Source organism: Lupinus angustifolius, chromosome LG17, assembly GCF_001865875.1.
Source record: "Lupinus angustifolius cultivar Tanjil chromosome LG17, LupAngTanjil_v1.0, whole genome shotgun sequence".
In the NCBI taxonomy this organism is placed as follows: Eukaryota; Viridiplantae; Streptophyta; class Magnoliopsida; order Fabales; family Fabaceae; genus Lupinus; species Lupinus angustifolius.
Window position 1 is genome coordinate 20,493,187 of NC_032025.1, and position 19,617 is coordinate 20,512,803.

At 34.9% G+C, this 19,617-nt stretch overlaps 3 protein-coding genes across 5 annotated transcripts; 1 reads left to right on the top strand and 2 right to left on the bottom strand.

Annotated features, from left to right (window-relative positions):
• LOC109330528 (membrane-bound transcription factor site-2 protease homolog) lies at nucleotides 270–2,670 on the bottom strand. 2 transcript variants are annotated; one of them, XM_019564744.1, is made up of 5 exons: nucleotides 1,672–2,670; nucleotides 1,118–1,576; nucleotides 671–991; nucleotides 366–524; nucleotides 271–335 (listed from the first exon to the last, which is right to left on the bottom strand). In XM_019564744.1, exons 1-4 carry the CDS (start codon nucleotides 1,672–1,674, stop codon nucleotides 375–377), a joined length of 933 nt encoding a protein of 310 aa, XP_019420289.1. In that variant the 5' UTR covers nucleotides 1,675–2,670; the 3' UTR covers nucleotides 271–335; nucleotides 366–374. The 2 variants fall into 2 exon arrangements, with proteins under 2 accessions (XP_019420288.1, XP_019420289.1); XM_019564743.1 differs by having other exon boundaries at nucleotides 270–524.
• LOC109331887 (membrane-bound transcription factor site-2 protease homolog) lies at nucleotides 4,181–9,773 on the bottom strand. 2 transcript variants are annotated; one of them, XM_019566657.1, is made up of 11 exons: nucleotides 9,623–9,773; nucleotides 9,469–9,534; nucleotides 8,585–8,651; nucleotides 8,403–8,501; nucleotides 8,156–8,259; nucleotides 6,901–7,048; nucleotides 5,584–5,664; nucleotides 5,030–5,488; nucleotides 4,583–4,903; nucleotides 4,278–4,436; nucleotides 4,181–4,247 (listed from the first exon to the last, which is right to left on the bottom strand). In XM_019566657.1, the coding sequence occupies exons 1-10, from the start codon at nucleotides 9,733–9,735 to the stop codon at nucleotides 4,287–4,289; spliced, it is 1,608 nt and encodes a 535-aa protein (XP_019422202.1). In that variant the 5' UTR covers nucleotides 9,736–9,773; the 3' UTR covers nucleotides 4,181–4,247; nucleotides 4,278–4,286. The 2 variants fall into 2 exon arrangements, with proteins under 2 accessions (XP_019422202.1, XP_019422201.1); XM_019566656.1 differs by having other exon boundaries at nucleotides 4,182–4,436.
• LOC109330960 (plant UBX domain-containing protein 7-like) lies at nucleotides 10,661–19,411 on the top strand. The gene is made up of 11 exons (XM_019565223.1): nucleotides 10,661–10,715; nucleotides 12,886–13,124; nucleotides 13,977–14,104; nucleotides 14,191–14,301; nucleotides 14,838–15,033; nucleotides 16,893–16,970; nucleotides 17,056–17,124; nucleotides 17,833–17,976; nucleotides 18,124–18,220; nucleotides 18,482–18,771; nucleotides 18,956–19,411. Exons 1-11 carry the CDS (start codon nucleotides 10,661–10,663, stop codon nucleotides 19,118–19,120), a joined length of 1,572 nt encoding a protein of 523 aa, XP_019420768.1. The 3' UTR covers nucleotides 19,121–19,411.

A 19,617-nucleotide genomic window follows, 5' to 3' on the forward strand; every position in this document is an offset into this window, starting at 1 on the left:
AAAAAACTTTTACGCTGACTAATTTGATAATAATATAATAAAAAAACATCCAAATTAAATCGTAAAAGTTATTTGATTTTAAATAAATGTGTGGATACCAATAAAGTGTTGGTTAAGTATTGTAAGACTTTGTTAAATCTTCAGGTTGACCAAAAGGTCAAGCATTCAATTTTTTGGAACGACACTTATTAGAATGAGCAGACACGAACCCCGAAAGATATTAATTCCTTACTTAAAAGGTGAAAAGTTACGTTGATAGTGCCCAAAAAAAAAAAAGAGTGAGTGTATAAGTGAGGTTAATTAATTCAGGTTGAGAACAAAATTTGTAACACTCAAATATTCTCCAAAGAGTTGTTGATGATGGCAAAAAGTGACTAAAGTAGTTCTTGAAAAAAGCCTATAACAGAAATGAGTGACCCTCCAAGGAGGCATAGTTTAAGAACCTTCTTCCTCTTCCTTGGACTCAACCAAGTAAAGTGGGATAGACTGGCCTCTAATATATATTCACCATCCAGAAAATACACCTGAAAATACATATATATCATCATATTAGAGGAAATTCAACAATATAACAAAAAACATATTCTGTTATGAGAAGCAATACTTTAAAAAAATGGAATGTTATGAGAAGCAATACATAAGGGCAAGCAAGAAATTGTTCATCACTTACTGGCAAACCATTGAGAACGGCGAGAGCTAGAGAGACATGGAATGTCCACATCAAAATCCTTTCCAGCAAGTTTGGAAGATATGCAACAAATTTTAGTCCCAAGCGAGGCCGATACGATGTTAGCTGAATTGAATGTGCCATTGAGATGACATCGCCAACAAATATAAAAGTCCCACCGCAATTAGTTTCCTTAATGCCGGAAGTTTCAGAAACTGAAGATCTAATTCTTTCCTGTAAAGAACATTCAGGAGAAGGACTTGAATATGTGATCTCAACCCATACTAATCCGGGCTCCTGAACTGGAGCTAAACAAAACTCATCCTGCAATCGATACCAAGAGAACATTCATTAGCTGTAGTATCTTTGCTATAATCTCACTATGTCAGTACCGTGTAAGAAAGAGAGCACACAAATAGAAAAGTCGAAAACATTCATACAATTTTCTACCTGAGAACACGTACACCCACTTCCATTTGTCGCAACTGGCCCCCAATGATCGCCACATTTATTCAGTTTTACAACATCTTTAGCATTTAAGCAGTACATATTCCTTTTCCTGTTTAAATTATCAGTTTGGCTCTGACCATCATCCAGTGTAATATTAACTGAGCATGAAACTTTTACAAAGGCGGCAAGTCCACTGGGACAAGCATCTTGATTTTCCAATGATTCGGTAATTTTGCTTTCTTCCATCATAACACTAGGGACACAATAACCCTTATTGGCAAGCCACAAGTCCCCGGTGTGCTGGGAATTATTTACATTATTAAGCTTGATATCATATGTCAAAGTGTTAATCTCCAACCACTCTTGTGCATTTCTGATGGGTACATTATCAACTGATAGAATAACATCACCAGGAACTAAAAAACCGGACAAAGGTGATGTCCGGGGAACGTTCAAAACCTGTCTCCCATATAGCCAACACACACGCAATAAGTAAGATGATGTGTACAAAAACGAATAAATATGATAAAACTATTATGATCTAGGAAATGTACCATTGGACCGTGGCTACTGCTGTAAAAGGGAAACAACAACAAGGGCAAGAGGAATAACGCCAATCCACAAGCTGCACAACACTAGAAAGTAAAGGTTGAAGGTGTAGAAATCCAATAAACAATCTAGAAGCATGTGGAAGTCTAAAACTAAACTAAAACAATAAACGATCTATAAACAGGGCATGTTTCCTTGAGAGGTTCTTCTAATGTGTGGATCCTCCTATTTTCAAAATTGTTATTGTTCTCTCCTTGAATTTAGAGAATAGTTGTAACTTTCTTACATATAATGAAAATCTTCTATGATCTTGCCTGTAGTTTTCCCCTCGTTTTAGGGGGTTTCCACATTTAATATATTGTGTCAATTCTAATTTATCAACTTTGTTTTAATTGTTCGATATTGTTCTCGTAATTTTGTTACCCGGCAGTTAATTGCCATATCATTACAGCCAGAATGTTTTCAAATGTTACTACTAGCTTTGTTAACTCAAATGATTAGCCAATACATATTTTCACTAATTCTCTAGGGTGTCCTGAAATCAATTATGTCTATGTGTGTGGACATTGGAGATTAGTGCATATATACATGACCCGACTAAATGAGTGTTGAAATAATGAGATTATCAGCTATATATAATTGTATGGTACATTGTACTGTAACTATCATTTTATTTTAAATGGTTGTACATCTCAATATAGTTTACAATTGAATGTGCAGACATTTGCATATTCTCATCCAGTTTGTTCTCTCTCTTATCTTCTCATGTTTCCCTAGAATATTTAAGTATCAATCTTTTTCCTAAAGTTGACATGCAAGATTGTGTGATAGCAACTTCAAAGATTATATTGGTATGTGCATATCTATATAGAGGGTAGCTCATTGCACGAGGCTCCCACCTAGTGGGGTCTGGGAGGGTAGGTGTATACAACTTTACCCTCGTCAGCGAAGAGACTACTGCCGGGATTTGAACTCATGACCTCCAGGTCACAAGGCAAGAAACCTTACTGTTGAGTCAAGGCTCACCTTCCATATTTATTTTTTGAAAAGTTAATAATAACTAAACATAAATAATGGATAATATACTAACAGTGTATAAGTTTTATACATTATTGATGCATATATTTTTTTTCCCTCTTTACCAAATCAATGATAGATATATATTAATATCCACTCACCTTAGAAGTCTTGAATCTTGTGATCATACAAAAAGACTAATTAATGCAAAATCTAAGAATAGAATACCCATACACAACTTGAGTTTTTGTATATTGACAAGTTAGGACTTATTAACACTACAAATATTTCCAAAAGATTAATATTCTCTTTACGAAACAATTATTTAATGCATTGTTGGGAAACCCGAGCCGAACGTCAAATCGAAAGAGGTCCCATATAAGATTTAATCGGTTTAAATGGTTAAACTATTCAGTCGGATATGATGATTTCATATATAATTAATAATTTTTATCAATAAATATATAATTGTATATAAATATAATTTTATATAATTACTAATTATGTATAATTATATTGAAATGACATCTCTCAATATTTTTTGGACCGAAGTAAAACAAAATGATTAGAATAATGTTCCATTTTTTTAATTTTAAGTAAACCGACAGTTTACTTCTCAGATTATTCCAGTTTAAATAAGTTTAACACGGTCTGAGTAAAAATTTTCCGGTTAGAAATGGTCCAACTTCCATTTGATTAAGACTGCAAAACATAATTGTTTTCAAGTTTGGTCATTGGTCAAATTGGACCGCTTAGTACGATCCAGTTCTCACAACATGTTTTGATTGTGATTGTTAAACTAGGCATTCCAAACTGAATGAAACTGTTAAATCTAGTTTCAAGTTTTTGAGCTAGTTTACTTATTAATCAGAGTTTGTTAATCTCAAAGCTGTTTAACCAATGAGCCATGGTCATTGCATGTTATTATTGAAATATTTGTTACATGGGTGCTTTTATTTATTTATATCCATACACTTATGTATGGTTTTGAAACATAGGAAAGTATTTTTACAAGACTAAATACTTACTACTTTATTAAAATGATAAATTACTCAAAAAATTGGAAATATAAAAGCATATTCTATTAGAAGTTGGAGTTTAATTTTGATACAACTATTAGTATAAGATTTTATACTATCAATCTCAATCTATCATGTACCCACATGTGTGACTGTTCAAGTAGTTTGTTAATTATTCGAAGAGTCAACCATTTTGAATATCGATAATATAAAAAACTTTTACGCTGACTAATTTGATAATAATATAATAAAAAAACATCCAAATTAAATCGTAAAAGTTATTTGATTTTAAATAAATGTGTGGATACCAATAAAGTGTTGGTTAAGTATTGTAAGACTTTGTTAAATCTTCAGGTTGACCAAAAGGTCAAGCATTCAATTTTTTGGAACGACACTTATTAGAATGAGCAGACACGAACCCCGAAAGATATTAATTCCTTACTTAAAAGGTGAAAAGTTACGTTGATAGTGCCCAAAAAAAAAAAAGAGTGAGTGTATAAGTGAGGTTAATTAATTCAGGTTGAGAACAAAATTTGTAACACTCAAATATTCTCCAAAGAGTTGTTGATGATGGCAAAAAGTGACTAAAGTAGTTCTTGAAAAAAGCCTATAACAGAAATGAGTGACCCTCCAAGGAGGCATAGTTTAAGAACCTTCTTCCTCTTCCTTGGACTCAACCAAGTAAAGTGGGATAGACTGGCCTCTAATATATATTCACCATCCAGAAAATACACCTGAAAATACATATATATCATCATATTAGAGGAAATTCAACAATATAACAAAAAACATATTCTGTTATGAGAAGCAATACTTTAAAAAAATGGAATGTTATGAGAAGCAATACATAAGGGCAAGCAAGAAATTGTTCATCACTTACTGGCAAACCATTGAGAACGGCGAGAGCTAGAGAGACATGGAATGTCCACATCAAAATCCTTTCCAGCAAGTTTGGAAGATATGCAACAAATTTTAGTCCCAAGCGAGGCCGATACGATGTTAGCTGAATTGAATGTGCCATTGAGATGACATCGCCAACAAATATAAAAGTCCCACCGCAATTAGTTTCCTTAATGCCGGAAGTTTCAGAAACTGAAGATCTAATTCTTTCCTGTAAAGAACATTCAGGAGAAGGACTTGAATATGTGATCTCAACCCATACTAATCCGGGCTCCTGAACTGGAGCTAAACAAAACTCATCCTGCAATCGATACCAAGAGAACATTCATTAGCTGTAGTATCTTTGCTATAATCTCACTATGTCAGTACCGTGTAAGAAAGAGAGCACACAAATAGAAAAGTCGAAAACATTCATACAATTTTCTACCTGAGAACACGTACACCCACTTCCATTTGTCGCAACTGGCCCCCAATGATCGCCACATTTATTCAGTTTTACAACATCTTTAGCATTTAAGCAGTACATATTCCTTTTCCTGTTTAAATTATCAGTTTGGCTCTGACCATCATCCAGTGTAATATTAACTGAGCATGAAACTTTTACAAAGGCGGCAAGTCCACTGGGACAAGCATCTTGATTTTCCAATGATTCGGTAATTTTGCTTTCTTCCATCATAACACTAGGGACACAATAACCCTTATTGGCAAGCCACAAGTCCCCGGTGTGCTGGGAATTATTTACATTATTAAGCTTGATATCATATGTCAAAGTGTTAATCTCCAACCACTCTTGTGCATTTCTGATGGGTACATTATCAACTGATAGAATAACATCACCAGGAACTAAAAAACCGGACAAAGGTGATGTCCGGGGAACGTTCAAAACCTGTCTCCCATATAGCCAACACACACGCAATAAGTAAGATGATGTGTACAAAAACGAATAAATATGATAAAACTATTATGATCTAGGAAATGTACCATTGGACCGTGGCTACTGCTGTAAAAGGGAAACAACAACAAGGGCAAGAGGAATAACGCCAATCCACAAGCTGCACAACACTAGAAAGTAAAGGTTGAAGGTGTAGAAATCCAATAAACAATCTAGAAGCATGTGGAAGTCTAAAACTAAACTAAAACAATAAACGATCTATAAACAGGGCATGTTTCCTTGAGAGGTTCTTCTAATGTGTGGATCCTCCTATTTTCAAAATTGTTATTGTTCTCTCCTTGAATTTAGAGAATAGTTGTAACTTTCTTACATATAATGAAAATCTTCTATGATCTTGCCTGTAGTTTTCCCCTCGTTTTAGGGGGTTTCCACATTTAATATATTGTGTCAATTCTAATTTATCAACTTTGTTTTAATTGTTCGATATTGTTCTCGTAATTTTGTTACCCGGCAGTTAATTGCCATATCATTACAGCCAGAATGTTTTCAAATGTTACTACTAGCTTTGTTAACTCAAATGATTAGCCAATACATATTTTCACTAATTCTCTAGGGTGTCCTGAAATCAATTATGTCTATGTGTGTGGACATTGGAGATTAGTGCATATATACATGACCCGACTAAATGAGTGTTGAAATAATGAGATTATCAGCTATATATAATTGTATGGTACATTGTACTGTAACTATCATTTTATTTTAAATGGTTGTACATCTCAATATAGTTTACAATTGAATGTGCAGACATTTGCATATTCTCATCCAGTTTGTTCTCTCTCTTATCTTCTCATGTTTCCCTAGAATATTTAAGTATCAATCTTTTTCCTAAAGTTGACATGCAAGATTGTGTGATAGCAACTTCAAAGATTATATTGGTATGTGCATATCTATATAGAGGGTAGCTCATTGCACGAGGCTCCCACCTAGTGGGGTCTGGGAGGGTAGGTGTATACAACTTTACCCTCGTCAGCGAAGAGACTACTGCCGGGATTTGAACTCATGACCTCCAGGTCACAAGGCAAGAAACCTTACTGTTGAGTCAAGGCTCACCTTCCAAAATAATTTGCTTTCATTGAGAGTTGAACTCAAGACCTCCCGCTTACTAAACGGGTGCACATATCCACATATGTATCAATCTCTATATATAGAGAGAGAATATGGTTGTATCCTTGTATGATCTAGATTAACTTCTCTTGTCCATGGAGCTCTCACCATATATGCCCTACTATATTTATGTGTGTGTGTGTGTTGTGTGTGTACACACACATGAAGAAGTTATTAAGTAGCATAAGTCTAATTTTCAGCACTAGTGTCAACGGATACATACTATTTTGTATTCAACTTACAACTGCATTGTGCCAAATGCCGGCAGAATACATGCGGAGGGCAGTAAAATGTGGCAAACTTTGCAGCAATTCATAATTGAAGGCAACCAGTGCACCAGGAAATAGAACTGCCATGAAGATAGCAATGTACTCTATTTGTATTCCCTCACTGCTTTCCATTGAAAAGGATCAATAGCATAAACATGAGAATCTAGCTTTTGACATTTCAAGCAAAACTAAATTTGGGATTCTTGGTATCTGCATGATCACATAGTAAATAAAAGAAGAATAAAATTTACTATTGAAATTATATGATCATTGGAAATGCTTCCTTGCATTGCTTTTAAATGGTAGGTAACAGCATTCAACATAAACAAAAGGTGTTTCAATTGCAACTGATGCTAAAATATGTTTTGAACACTATGAAGCATCTTGAATGTATTGCCATTTATAAAGCCTCAAGTTCTCAAAACTTAAAATATGGTATAAATTTTTCTACCGTATCCTTCATGAAGAGGCGAAAGGGGATCTATGTGTACAACAACAATCAGCAAAGTCTTTTCCCACTAGGTAAGGACAATTGCGTGGACTAGACCACAACATTGTGTTTTATCATAAGAGTGTAATATTTACGCACTAACAGTGTAAAGATTTATATACAGTCACTATATCATCTATAATTCATTTGTATTACTTTTCTTGAAGAGTCAATGATGATTAAAAATGAATGGTGGATGATGGACTGATGGTGTAAAAAACTCTTACACTGTCAATGCATACATTTTTTCTCGTTTCATAAATCATGTCCTGAAATTTGTCTGATGGAACAAAATAAAGGAGTTAAGTGTTTGTATAAGTCTTACAATTCAGAACCTCGATAGAAGAGAGAAAGGGAAAGAGAACGAGAAGTACTGAATTTGTTGTGATAGCTCGAGCTAGCTCAACAAAACTACACACTGGCATTTCTTACAGCTTCTACTTAACTACTTCAACCAAAATCCTCACTACACTAATAATAAGGATCCATCATTTTTATCAGGGGAGAAAATTAAAAATATTATTCAATGCAGCCCACACAAACTCATGGATATTTTCTTCATCTTCTTTCTATCAGTCACCACTCATCAGATTTCGGGATAAGTCTTGTTTACGGGTCGGAGATCATCCATTTCTATTTCCTTATATATTACTATATCAGGACCCACTAGCGACTTCTTTGAAACAAGAAATGGATGAGCGTGATCCAAAAGGGGGCAATAAAGCAAATACAACTGACCTAGTGGCAGCAACAGCGTGACCAACTTCGTGCACAAAAACAGATATGACGGTAGAAATGCATATATACCCAGCATCAGAAAGTGACAAGCTTAAACCAGGCAGCTGCATAAACAACAGTAAGTTTGCAAGAGCGTGACAGAGTAAAGATCATTCACATTTTCGGATTTTCCATTACTCGTCACATTGCTATTCCTTGTATTTGTTTCCTAATAACAAAACATTATAGGGAAAACATAGTTACTAACCAAGGGGGAAAACCTAAATAGAAAGGCACTTGTAAGGTTTCCAAGCTTATTGCTGCCACCACAGAGATGCAATGCTCTGGCTAATTCCCAAAGGAGAAACTGAAAAAGTGCGGCTAAGTGAAACTGAAACCCGTAATAAGAGAAGACAATGAAGAAAATAAAAGTTTGAGTAGAGTGCATACCAAAGTAACTCCAAGCAATACAGAAACTGCAAAACCAACCCCAATTGAAAACCAGACTTTCAAAAACCTGTAGAACAATCAAGCCATGATGCATGTATAGAACAATGAAGTCGTCAAAAGAATAAGCAAAAACCCAATGGTGGTTTATTGCAATATTAGGTGTTATTAAAATCCTAAAGTCATGGTAACGCTTTATATAACCACCATCATGGCCTCAGGTTACTCTCAGCTATGCCTAGATTAAATTTTTAGTCCTATGGAATTAGCTACCAGTTTTTAATCGAGTCCTTAAAATTTTAAAATACTTCAAACTTCGGCATAATGGTAAGATTGTTTGTCTTGTGAGCTGGAGATCGCGGGTTTAAATCCTGGAAACAGTCATATATACAAGTCCTGAAAACAGTCATGCTTTCGAATCCTGAAAACAGTCATACTTTCGAATCTTGGAAACAGTCATATATTCAAGTCCTGAAAACAGTTATGCTTTCGAATCCTGAAAACAGTCATGCGTTCAAATCCTGAAAACAGTCATGCGTTCAAATCCTGAAAACAGTCGTTCAAATCCTGAAAACAGTCATGCGTTCAAATCTTGAACAATCTCGCGCGAACTTAAGATTGCTTACATCTACTCTCCCCATACCTCACTATGCAAGGGAGCCTTGTACACTGTTTTTGTTTTAGTCGTCGATCAATTAAGCCATGACATGTCAACATCACAATTGGCCAATTAGTACTACAAAAGTGTGTCGACACATCATCACTTAGCTAACAACATACACTAAAATCAAATATTTTAACATCTCAAACAAAATAATATAATTTTGAATATTAAAAACAAAAAAGGCATAATTTTTTCAACAACCAAAACCTTAAATAAGACTCACTTAGCATGTCTTTGACCAAAATCGAAAAGGGGTTTGTTAAAAGAGAAGATCTTGTAATCACAATACCTGCAATCATAGAGTAACACATGTTTGAATTTGGATAATTTTGAGAAAAAAGAAGGTAAGTATGAGAAATTGAAATGAAGAAGATTACCAACAAGAGATAGTATTATGATGAGAGAATGATGAAAGATGAAGTGGGAGAAGAGTATTAGTGTGCCTTTGATTCCTAAACCTTCTTATTCGTCTCGCTTCAACTTCCATCATTGAATTGAAAAATGGTGAATGAAGATGGTGGAAACACTGAAGAAGAGACAAACTATATAATAACACTAATTTATTATTCGGGATGTAATTTAGGTTTTCCGAAAGAGCTTAAAATCTATGCACAGACACTATTGATTTTTGTATTAGTTTTGTTTGAAAGTCGATAATAAAACAATAGTGAATGATTTGTTGATAGTGTAAAAAATATACATATTAAATCATTTGGCAAAATGAAATAAATTATTTTGCTCCTTTATATTTTCTTTTGTATTTTGTATTGCATCATTTACTATATGATAATGATGAATTAATTTATTTTGGGTACGTGACTGACTTTACTAAATGTCGCTATTAGAATGACACAAATATGTTATTCATGTTCTGTTTTTATTTTAATATTATTAGTCTGAAACATGATTCGAGTCACCAATTAGGACAACGTATCCTTATCATCAGAAATTGAATATTTTACATTTTGATATGTGTATGAATTTATAGAGTATTATACCATTAAGTCAGTGTCTTCATGACAATTATGTGTGATATGCACTTTTTCCATATGAAAAAAAGGTCAAACTGTTTATAATGGTGTATTACCTAATGTATAATAGGTCCAAATTTTTTTAAAAATTAATTTAGTTTAACACGTATGACTTTAAGCTATCTAAATGATTTAGTGGTATAATGTTTGACCAGATATCTAGAATAACCAAAATGTCAAAAATTTAATTCTTGAGAGCGACATTTGTTGAGAGGAGTCGTTGCACTCCCTAAAAGAAATTAGTTCTTTACTCAAAAGGGTAAGGATACACTATTAGATAAAGAATTGTCGAGGGCACGCCTGCCTGGGTGTTGCACATCGTTGCCCCGTGCCTTGGCCACGTGCTAGGCACCAAGCGGGGCGAATGTTGGCTTCCCGCGAGCAATGTCTCACGGTTGGTTGAAAACTGAGTCCGCGATGGAGGGCACCGTGATGAATGGTGGCTGAGCTAAAGCTCGAGACCGATCGTGCGTGTCACCCCCATCACGCCCTCCTACTCATCGGGGCCTGGCCCTTGCCCCGACGGGCGGGTATAGGTCGCGTGCTTTAGCGCCATCCATTTTCGGGGCTAGTTGATTCGGCAGGTGAGTTGATAGGGCAGAAATTTGAATGATGCGTCGCCGACACAAAGGCCGTGCGATCCGACGAGTTATCATGAATCATCAAAGCAACAGGCCCCCCTATAGTAGGCTAATTAGCAAAAACCCACTCTGCACCACCGGACATCCTTTTTTTTGGGGAGACATACTGGGTTTTTTGAGGCTAGATGTCGAATTTTGCCTTGATTTTTCAGGCAGAGCCTGCGTCGACCTTTTATCTAATAAATGCATCCCTTCCAGAAATCGGGGTTTGTTGCACGTATTAGCTCTAGAATTACTACGGTTATCCGAGTAGTAGATACCATCAAACAAACTATAATAGTATATAACTTAACCTAACATATTTTCATCCTACCTCCAATGTGTGTAAAACTTATTCTTTTGTTGACTTTTCATTTAAAAAAATGCAAAGGGAATGCAAACATTAAACATTTAATTTCAATGGTCCTTCGTCTTTTTATTTGTGGGTAATTTATGTCACATTTTTTTATTTTTGCATGAATTTCATAATCAAATTGTACAGTGATATAAATGAATAGGAAGAGCCGCACATGGAAACATTGAATGACAAAAATGAAGGGAGAGTTTATTATGAAGGGGTTAATATATAATATACCAAAAGAGTGTATTATTTTGATTGGTTGAAAAATATAAGTTTAAATTTAAAATTTAATGATAAAATATTTTTTGACCAGTCAGAAAAAGTGATATATGGAGTGAAACTTTTGTAGATAGAAGAGTTTAGATTAGGGGTGAGCTTGAGACGGCTTGGGACGAATTAAACATGTCCATCACCCGTCTCTAAATATTAATCGGGTCAATTTTTGAACTCGAACTCATCCATAATTAGGACGGGATGCATAAGGGACGGATCTAAAATAAGACAGGTCAAGATATAGACGAGTCAGAGTTGAAAAGAACAAAATGACAAACGTAGATTTTTTCCCCTCAAATCTTTAAGCATGCACAATCAGAATTATCACAATCTGTATATAAACTCAACTAAAACTCCCACCCATATACATCAGTATATAAACTATAAACCGTAAATTACATATTTAAAACTAAAAACCATCACAATCACGTGACTAAAATTATAGAATACATTGAAAATTTCAGAACAATTTAAACTATCAAGTGTCAACATAAGCTGAAGTGTTCTCGTAAATGATAGAAAATACATGAGAACTGAAATGACAACAACATGTCATACTCAAAAGTTTACATAAAAATGAATACAATAACTAGCTATTAACTGAAAAATGAAACTTAGATTGGAGTTCACACACAGTACGCAAAAACTAAAAATTAATTGGTTTTCTATCAATCACCATTTATGGGCTTCTAGGTATTTGAGTTATGTGAGTTGAACATGATGAGTATTGATAGATACTTATTCATTTATTCTTGATATATAACTACAAGGGGCGAGTTGAGTGACCTGGACATAAACATGAACCCGTCATTTTTTGACGACATGTCTGTCCCTTTTAATCGGTCTATCATTTTTTATTTATTTGGACAAGTCAGACTTGTTTATAAGTTGTCGGGTTGAGACAAATCAATGGTCAGACCGAGTCTTGCTTATCGCTAATTTAGATGATGAAAGAGAGGCAATGTAGTATAAATTTATTACATCGCCAGTCAATTAATAATTTTGTTGTTGATTAAAACCGTTTATTTTTGAAAGAGAGTAAAATATCTCTTGATATAAGGAGATAATTTATCTCCTCTAATCACTAATCATAACATGTGTCATATTTAATTATTTTTTAGAAAAAAATATTTTTAAAATTAGAAAAAACAACACATATATTATACTTTTCTTGATCGAAGAAGACAAATTATCTTCTGGTAAGACAAAATACTCTGTCCTAGCTATCTAACACAAATAATAAATAAAATAAAAGATTAGATATTATATTATTGTTGTTGTTATATACTTAATATTATTGGTTCAATCGGATAAATGAAAAGAAAACAGAAGAGACTTGAATCACTGAGTTGAAGGTACAGTAGTTATTAAGCTATCAATCTTCCTAATATTTCTTCTTCATAGGAACCCTAATCCCAAAAATTCACTTCGCTTCTTTCAATTGCTTTTTCAGATTGAGATTTTGCTACAAATCCCATTCGATTCAATTCAAATCGAAGCAATGTTAACTTCAAATGATCAACAAATTATGGTCTCTTCTTTCCTCGAGGTTGCGCAGGGTCAAACCGCTGAAACTGCTAGACAATTCCTCCAGGTTTCTCATTTTTTATTATCTCTCTTTTCATTTCGTATAAAATAAGATGAAAATTTGAAGGATTATTAACCAAATCTTTGATTCAAAATTATCCCTTTTGGTTGTTTTTTATAGGTCTTGAAACTATAATGGGTATGCTTTATTTTGGTGCAAAATTTGATTTTATATCATAGAGACCGAGAAAAATTATAGGCGAAACTGTTAGTAAGGATTTAGATGTCAATGATTTGTCCATATAGACATGATTTATGATAGAATATTAATTATGTCGTTTGATAGCCAACCCCGAAATAGGCTTTACTGTCGTTTTTGTTAATGGTTCAGGGATGCTCATCTTAGAGACTAATTACTTTTTGGATAGTAAACAATATAGTTACATGGTACGTGGTACCGGTTCCATTGCATGGTACTCGATTCTATGTGGTTAGTCAGTTTTAAATTTCTTATGAAAAGACTTCCTTTATGACGTACCCGAACATGGTACACGGAATTAGGTATGTTGTACGTTGTCTAAACGAGGGAAATATGCAACTCTGGTAAATAAAACATGTTTCTGATGGGCAGTGATGTGATTTTTTTTTTCCACATGGGGATGTTTAAGTTGGCTCTAGGGTCAGTTTGGTTTGGTGAACTCTTAAGTTGGGGTGAAAATTTAGGGATGAGTTCTATATGAAAAACTTATCCTGGAACGTTTTCAGGGTGTATTGGACTGATTAATAGAGATGAGAAGTGAACCTGAAATAGTAATAGAAATCCATGAATTTTGATTGTTAAGCTTTCATGTCTTAAATCGGCAATGCTTGGATTGTTGTTGTATAGTGATCTATAAAATGTTGTGGTAACTGGTAACAGGCCACAAGTTGGCAACTTGAGGAAGCTCTTCAGCTGTTCTTGATAGGCAGCGATGCAGGGGCGGTGCTGCCATCATCACACACTCCACCTCTAGAAAGTGTTGATTCCTTGATTGATCAACCACATAGGTATGTGGGGAACTAACTGTGTCTTCGATAGTGTAAGACTACATTGTTTATTGGTTGCTTTTAAACTTCTGCATTGGTTGTTTTAGTGAACCTAGGAAGGAGACTACAAATGGAAGTAGTGGCCAAAATGATGGAGAAGTACGCCCTCCCTTACCTGTTATAAGGGAAACTCTTTATGATGGTGCAATGCTGTATGGGTATGCTTTCCATTTCCTTATTTATTTGCTTAACTTGAAAACTGAGGGTTTCTATTCCAATGCGTTTGCTTTATTCGGTGTTTTTATCATTCTTTAAATACGTGTTGATGCAATTCATTAGGTCTTTTAGCATTGGCCTATCTTTGACATCATTTCCCTTCAACTTACCTTGACATCATTTTAGTGCAACTGTAATGACCCTATCTTTGTAGGAAGAGTTCATTACTGTTAGCCTTTCTTTAATTGCACATTGATGTTATTTATCTGGTCTCTGATTTTGGAACGTGTCTTTAATTAGGTGAATTTTAGTATTTTTTGAGTATTATATGTAGGGTATAAATTACTTATATTATTTTTCCCTTTGCTGTGGCAGTCATTCTTCTACCAGCTATCCCGCTATAGATTTTTGGGGTTGGAAACTATCCGGGGGACTACCTAGCACATTTATTCTTTTCTTGTGTCCTGATATGAAATGGCAATGTTGTTTTTTCCTGTCAAACCACTCATTATAGTTGTGTTTTGTAATGTTTATGCAGAGCATCAAGGACTGGAGACCATCCACAAGAACCAAGCTCTCTAATTGCATTTCGTAACTTTGAGGAGGAAAGGAGACGTCCAGGGGTTTGGGAGTCAGAGCAAGGTTCTGTTTCTACAGCAGAGAGTTCTCGGGATAATCTTGCTTCACTTTATCGCCCTCCATTTCATCTGATGTTCAGTGGTTCTTTTGATCAGGTAAATGTGCTTCTTAGTTTGAAACTTTGAATTGTGTGAACTGAGCTTGAGGTGGAATCCAGCCGATCCAAGCCTTACATCCTTTTATTTAATTCAAATTTAAGCTGAGCATGCAAACCATGTTCAAGCTCAAACTTGGTTTTAATTTTTTATTTTTCTACTCAAATATTAAGGCTGTAATTATTTTTTAATAAAAATTATTTTAGTCATAATTTAAAAAATATAATATACATCTGATATTTTAATCTAGTTTTTGCCAAGTGTATTATGTTCACATGCTTAGTCTTTCAGTTTTGCCCGAACACAGAATCAAACCTTATATTATATTCAAAGTTGACATTAATTGTCTTCTAGATTTCACTGACACCCAAATATTTTTCTGAATAAACGCTTCTTTCATCTAATATAAAAATATTATATATATAGTGTTAATGTAAGGAAACTGGGAAGAAACTTAGGATTTCATCATTAGAGGTTGGCAATTACGTTTTTTTGGATTTAGTGATTTACTTCACTTTGGGTAAATGGTTTTGGAAATAAATAAAAACAAGCTTATATAATAAAGCCAATTGTAATATTTTATACGGAAAAAATACTGGCTATACTAAGCTCTGTTCTTCATTTTAAAATAATGTTAACATGAGTTAAAGTCATTGTAGACACATTAAAGTTTAAAGGATGGTAAGTTGGTAGCACTTCATACTAACCCAATAACACTCTAAAACAGAATTTCACGCTAACCTTCTCATTTAGATTTATGTATTCATTCTGTGACTTGTCTTCCATCTAAAGTCTGGACATATGTCATTCTATCAATTTTCATTAAAGTGAAATGTGGTTTATTTTTGTGCTCATCACACCACCAGTTCTTGTTCTCTATTTGTTATCTGTTGCTAATCTTCCCGTGAGTCATCCACGTTTATTGCTTTCTAGAAAGTTGAAAGAAACGTAATAATTGGAAACCTAATTTTAGATAGTTTTTACAGAAAAACTAGGGTTAATGACTTTGTACATGACCTGTTTGATTCACCATAAGCAATCAAGAAGCCTTCTGTACTCTCTTAATATCCTAATTACTACTATCAGTTATTAGCCAGTTGGGTATGGCGTTGAGGATCCTAAGCAGGGGAACATGTGTTAGTTCTGTCTGCCATGTGTAAATAGTGTACAAGATTACTTTTGGAGAGAAGTCTGGGAAACTGACTATCTAATGGCTAAACTAATAAAAATAAATGGTAAAAAAATCAAAAGCTCTCTTCCTCTACTCACTCCTGCCCTCAACAAAGACATTGAGGAGTCCCTCTGTCCTCTGGAGATAGACCCACCAGCCAGTGATATAAGTTCGGAGAGTCCTCTGCCTGTCCAGCACTCCAGCCTATCGTTGGAGAATTGGCACTAGAAACTGCTGCACATGTACGGTGTACTCATGCCGCCCTCTCTGTTTGTGGTTTCTGGTCACCTGTCGCGTGGTCAAGTGTGCAGTCTCTGTTTTACACACCTATTTTGACTTCTTTTCTGTTCTTAGATATGGCATAACCACATAACACTCTTTGCAAAAATATGCAGTTGATAGATAAGAATCTTATCCAGTAATTCTATCCAGATATTGATTCTTATCGTGCATACTGGAAAGGATTCTTAAATTTTCAGTTCTATTTTCTTTTTGTGGTTGTTTAGTGTGAGCTGATGTGTAAATCTCATTTTGAAGCACAACATTCATTTCGTCTCTATATCTTATAGGATTTGCTTGCGAACAATTTGTGACAGTGGTGGCTCTATATCAGTTGTACAAATATTTTCAAATAACGAAACATGTAACTGATAAGCGTTGTAGCTAAGGTTTTGTTCTTCGAATGCAGGCAAAGGGTGCTGCTTCTATTGCGGATAAATGGCTGTTGGTGAACATACAATCTACCAAGGAATTCAGCTCACATATGGTATTTATATTTTTGGCATTCTGTTTACATTTTTCTTGTTTGTTTCAACATTAACATTACTGGTATCAATGTTTGCTTTGTGAAGCTTAATCGGGATACATGGGCCAATGAAGCTGTTTCTCAGACAATTAGTACGAACTTTATATTCTGGCAGGTCAGTTTGTTGCTCTCTGGACTTGAACACTGGTGTTTGATTATATTCTATTTTCGAAGTGTTAGGTGGTTTGGGCATGTGTGGAGAGACCGTTAGAAACCCCAGTAAGGAGAGTAGACCAAATGGAGGTTAGTTCAATTTCTAGAGGCAGAGGGAAGCCAAGAAAAACCATAGGCAAAGCAAAACGGTTATGGAAGATTTATAGATCAATGTTTTGTGAAGCTTAATCGGGATACATGGATGATTTACTCAACTGATACTCATAGGATAAGCTTTAGTATGTTTTATTATAGAATTTTTATAAAAGAAGAAATTCATTAAGATGAAGAAGTTGGGAAGTTTGGAGGATAAGGATCCTCCTAACATGAAAAAGAAATACTAAAAACTAAGAAAAAAACTAAATATCAAGTTATTACATAGCTGCTCAATCCCTGAGCATTATTTAGAAGGGGAACTTGATAAAAACTGGATCAGAGATTGGGAAGGAATTAGGGAAGGTTCTCCACAGTCCACATGAACATTGCTCTGCTTGATAGATTACTACAGCATTCACCCTGAAACCACTCTTCTAATTCGTTAGTATTTCAAAATTTTAAAGTGAGAGTTGCAGCCTGACACTGGGCCTTATTTTGTGATTTTGTGGTAGTTCTCGTTGCTCATAACTTGTGATACAGTTTTCGGTTGTTAACTATTATTCTGTGCTTATAGGTATATGATGATACAACTGAAGGCAGAAAAGTTTGCACTTATTATAGACTGGATTCGATTCCTGTTGTGCTTATTCTTGATCCCATCACTGGCCAAAAGATGCGCTCCTGGTGTGGGATGGTTGAGCCTGAAACTTTACTGGAAGTATGCGATAACCTCTTACCTTACTATGATGAGAACTTTGAATAGGGAATTTCTGAAACATTGTTCATATTCTAAAATATGAACCTTTAACTCGGTTCATTTTTCTATATCTCCTTATTGATTTGAAGAGTCTTTTGTCTGCTCTAGGGATTACTAGGATTCCTTGATGCAGGCCCTAAGGATCATCATGTTACCTTGTCTCACAAGCGTCCTAGAGCAAGTTCTAGCCCACCTAAAACTAAAGGTTTGTTTCTAGTTTCTATCTGTGTGCCAGTTTGTTTGGTTTCTAGGTATGTTCCATGTCTATTATAATTTGATGGACCTTAGTGATCACCCTTAATTCACTTATAGTCATTTTTCTTTCATTATGTTTTGAGTATTGAAAATTCTGCCGTTTTTGTTCTGTACTTCAATATCTTGTTTTTACTACCTGAACTCTATGTCCATCATATGCTATCTTTGGCGTAATTTTATCATCTTTATGATTGCTTGTTTGGTATTACAGCCATGGTGGATTTAGACTTAAGCAAAGAGGAGGATGAGGAAGTTCAGAGAGCTCTGGCAGCTTCCATGGAAAGCATGAATGAATCCAGTGCAGTTGTTGGAGGTGATGAAAATAAGGATACAGAAATTGCTGTCAGCGCGCAAGATGAACCATCCTTGCCTAAGAGGCCCACATATCCAACCCTCCCTGAAGAACCTAAGGCTGAAAGAAATCTCCTATGCAGAGTTGGTGTCCGGCTTCCAGACGGACGTCGTGTTCAGCGTAACTTCTTACGTACTGACCCAATTCAGGTAACAAATGCTGCACTCGTATATCTGTAGGAATTGATTCAACACTACAGTGTTCTCACTGGTCTTATGGTGATTTCATATGCCTAAGGACTTTCACATTTTTGGATGCAAATTGATGTTGCTTTATTAGTTTATTTATCTTGTTTGGATTTTCCTGAATGACCTTTTGTTTCTTCTCTTGAAGCTGTTGTGGTCATTCGTTTCTACGCAACTAGGGGAAGACGAGACAAAGCCATTCAGACTAACACAAGCAATTCCCGGAGCATCCAAAATTCTGGACTATGAAAGTAATTCAACTTTTAATGAATCAGGGCTTGCCAACTCTATGATCTCTGTGACTTGGGACTAAGTTTGGGTTCATTGCTGGGTTATAATTTCAGACTGGAGAACCTTTTTTTCTGGGTGATTCACGTCTAAGTGATCCCGCTTTTCATCTGGACTTGTGAGGTTGGTTTATTTATTATGAAAGAACAGTTCTGTGTATATGCTATGAATCTGAATGATGGGTAAAATTAAGTTAAGGGAGATACAATACTGTTACTTTATACTCTGGCATAATGTTTATAATGGTAAGCTATTAACTTTCAGTTTGTTTTTTAGTTTTTCATTGGATTATTATTGACTTTGAAGTTGAAAACAATTCTGAAAGGACCTAATTTTGAAGTGTATGGATCTGATGCTAAGAGTAATATGGTAGTATGAAAAGGTTCCTCTAAAGAGGAGGATTTGTATCTATGTTTAGATTTTTTTTGGTTTCCCACGTGTATCCTCGCACTAGAGGCAATCATGTCCGAGTCGGGAACATCCACAGCTACGTGGGACTAACTCTTCCATCGTGAATTAAGG

Excerpts from the sequence above, each read along its gene's own strand:
- LOC109330528 (XM_019564743.1), bottom strand. Across the intron at positions 992-1,117 it reads GTGGGTGTACGTGTTCTCAG|GATGAGTTTTGTTTAGCTCC; the intron begins GTAGAAAATTGT and ends TATCGATTGCAG. Across the intron at positions 525-670 it reads CCGTTCTCAATGGTTTGCCA|GTGTATTTTCTGGATGGTGA; the intron begins GTAAGTGATGAA and ends ATGTATTTTCAG.
- LOC109331887 (XM_019566657.1), bottom strand. The coding sequence starts at position 9,735 with ATGATGGAAGTTGAAGCGAGACGAATAAGAAGGTTTAGGAATCAAAGG. Across the intron at positions 8,502-8,584 it reads TATTGCTTGGAGTTACTTTG|TTTCTCCTTTGGGAATTAGC; the intron begins GTATGCACTCTA and ends GCACTTTTTCAG. Across the intron at positions 4,904-5,029 it reads GTGGGTGTACGTGTTCTCAG|GATGAGTTTTGTTTAGCTCC; the intron begins GTAGAAAATTGT and ends TATCGATTGCAG.
- LOC109330960 (XM_019565223.1), top strand. The coding sequence starts at position 10,661 with ATGTCTCACGGTTGGTTGAAAACTGAGTCCGCGATGGAGGGCACCGTG. Across the intron at positions 14,105-14,190 it reads TTGATTGATCAACCACATAG|TGAACCTAGGAAGGAGACTA; the intron begins GTATGTGGGGAA and ends TGGTTGTTTTAG. Across the intron at positions 15,034-16,892 it reads TCAGTGGTTCTTTTGATCAG|GCAAAGGGTGCTGCTTCTAT; the intron begins GTAAATGTGCTT and ends CTTCGAATGCAG.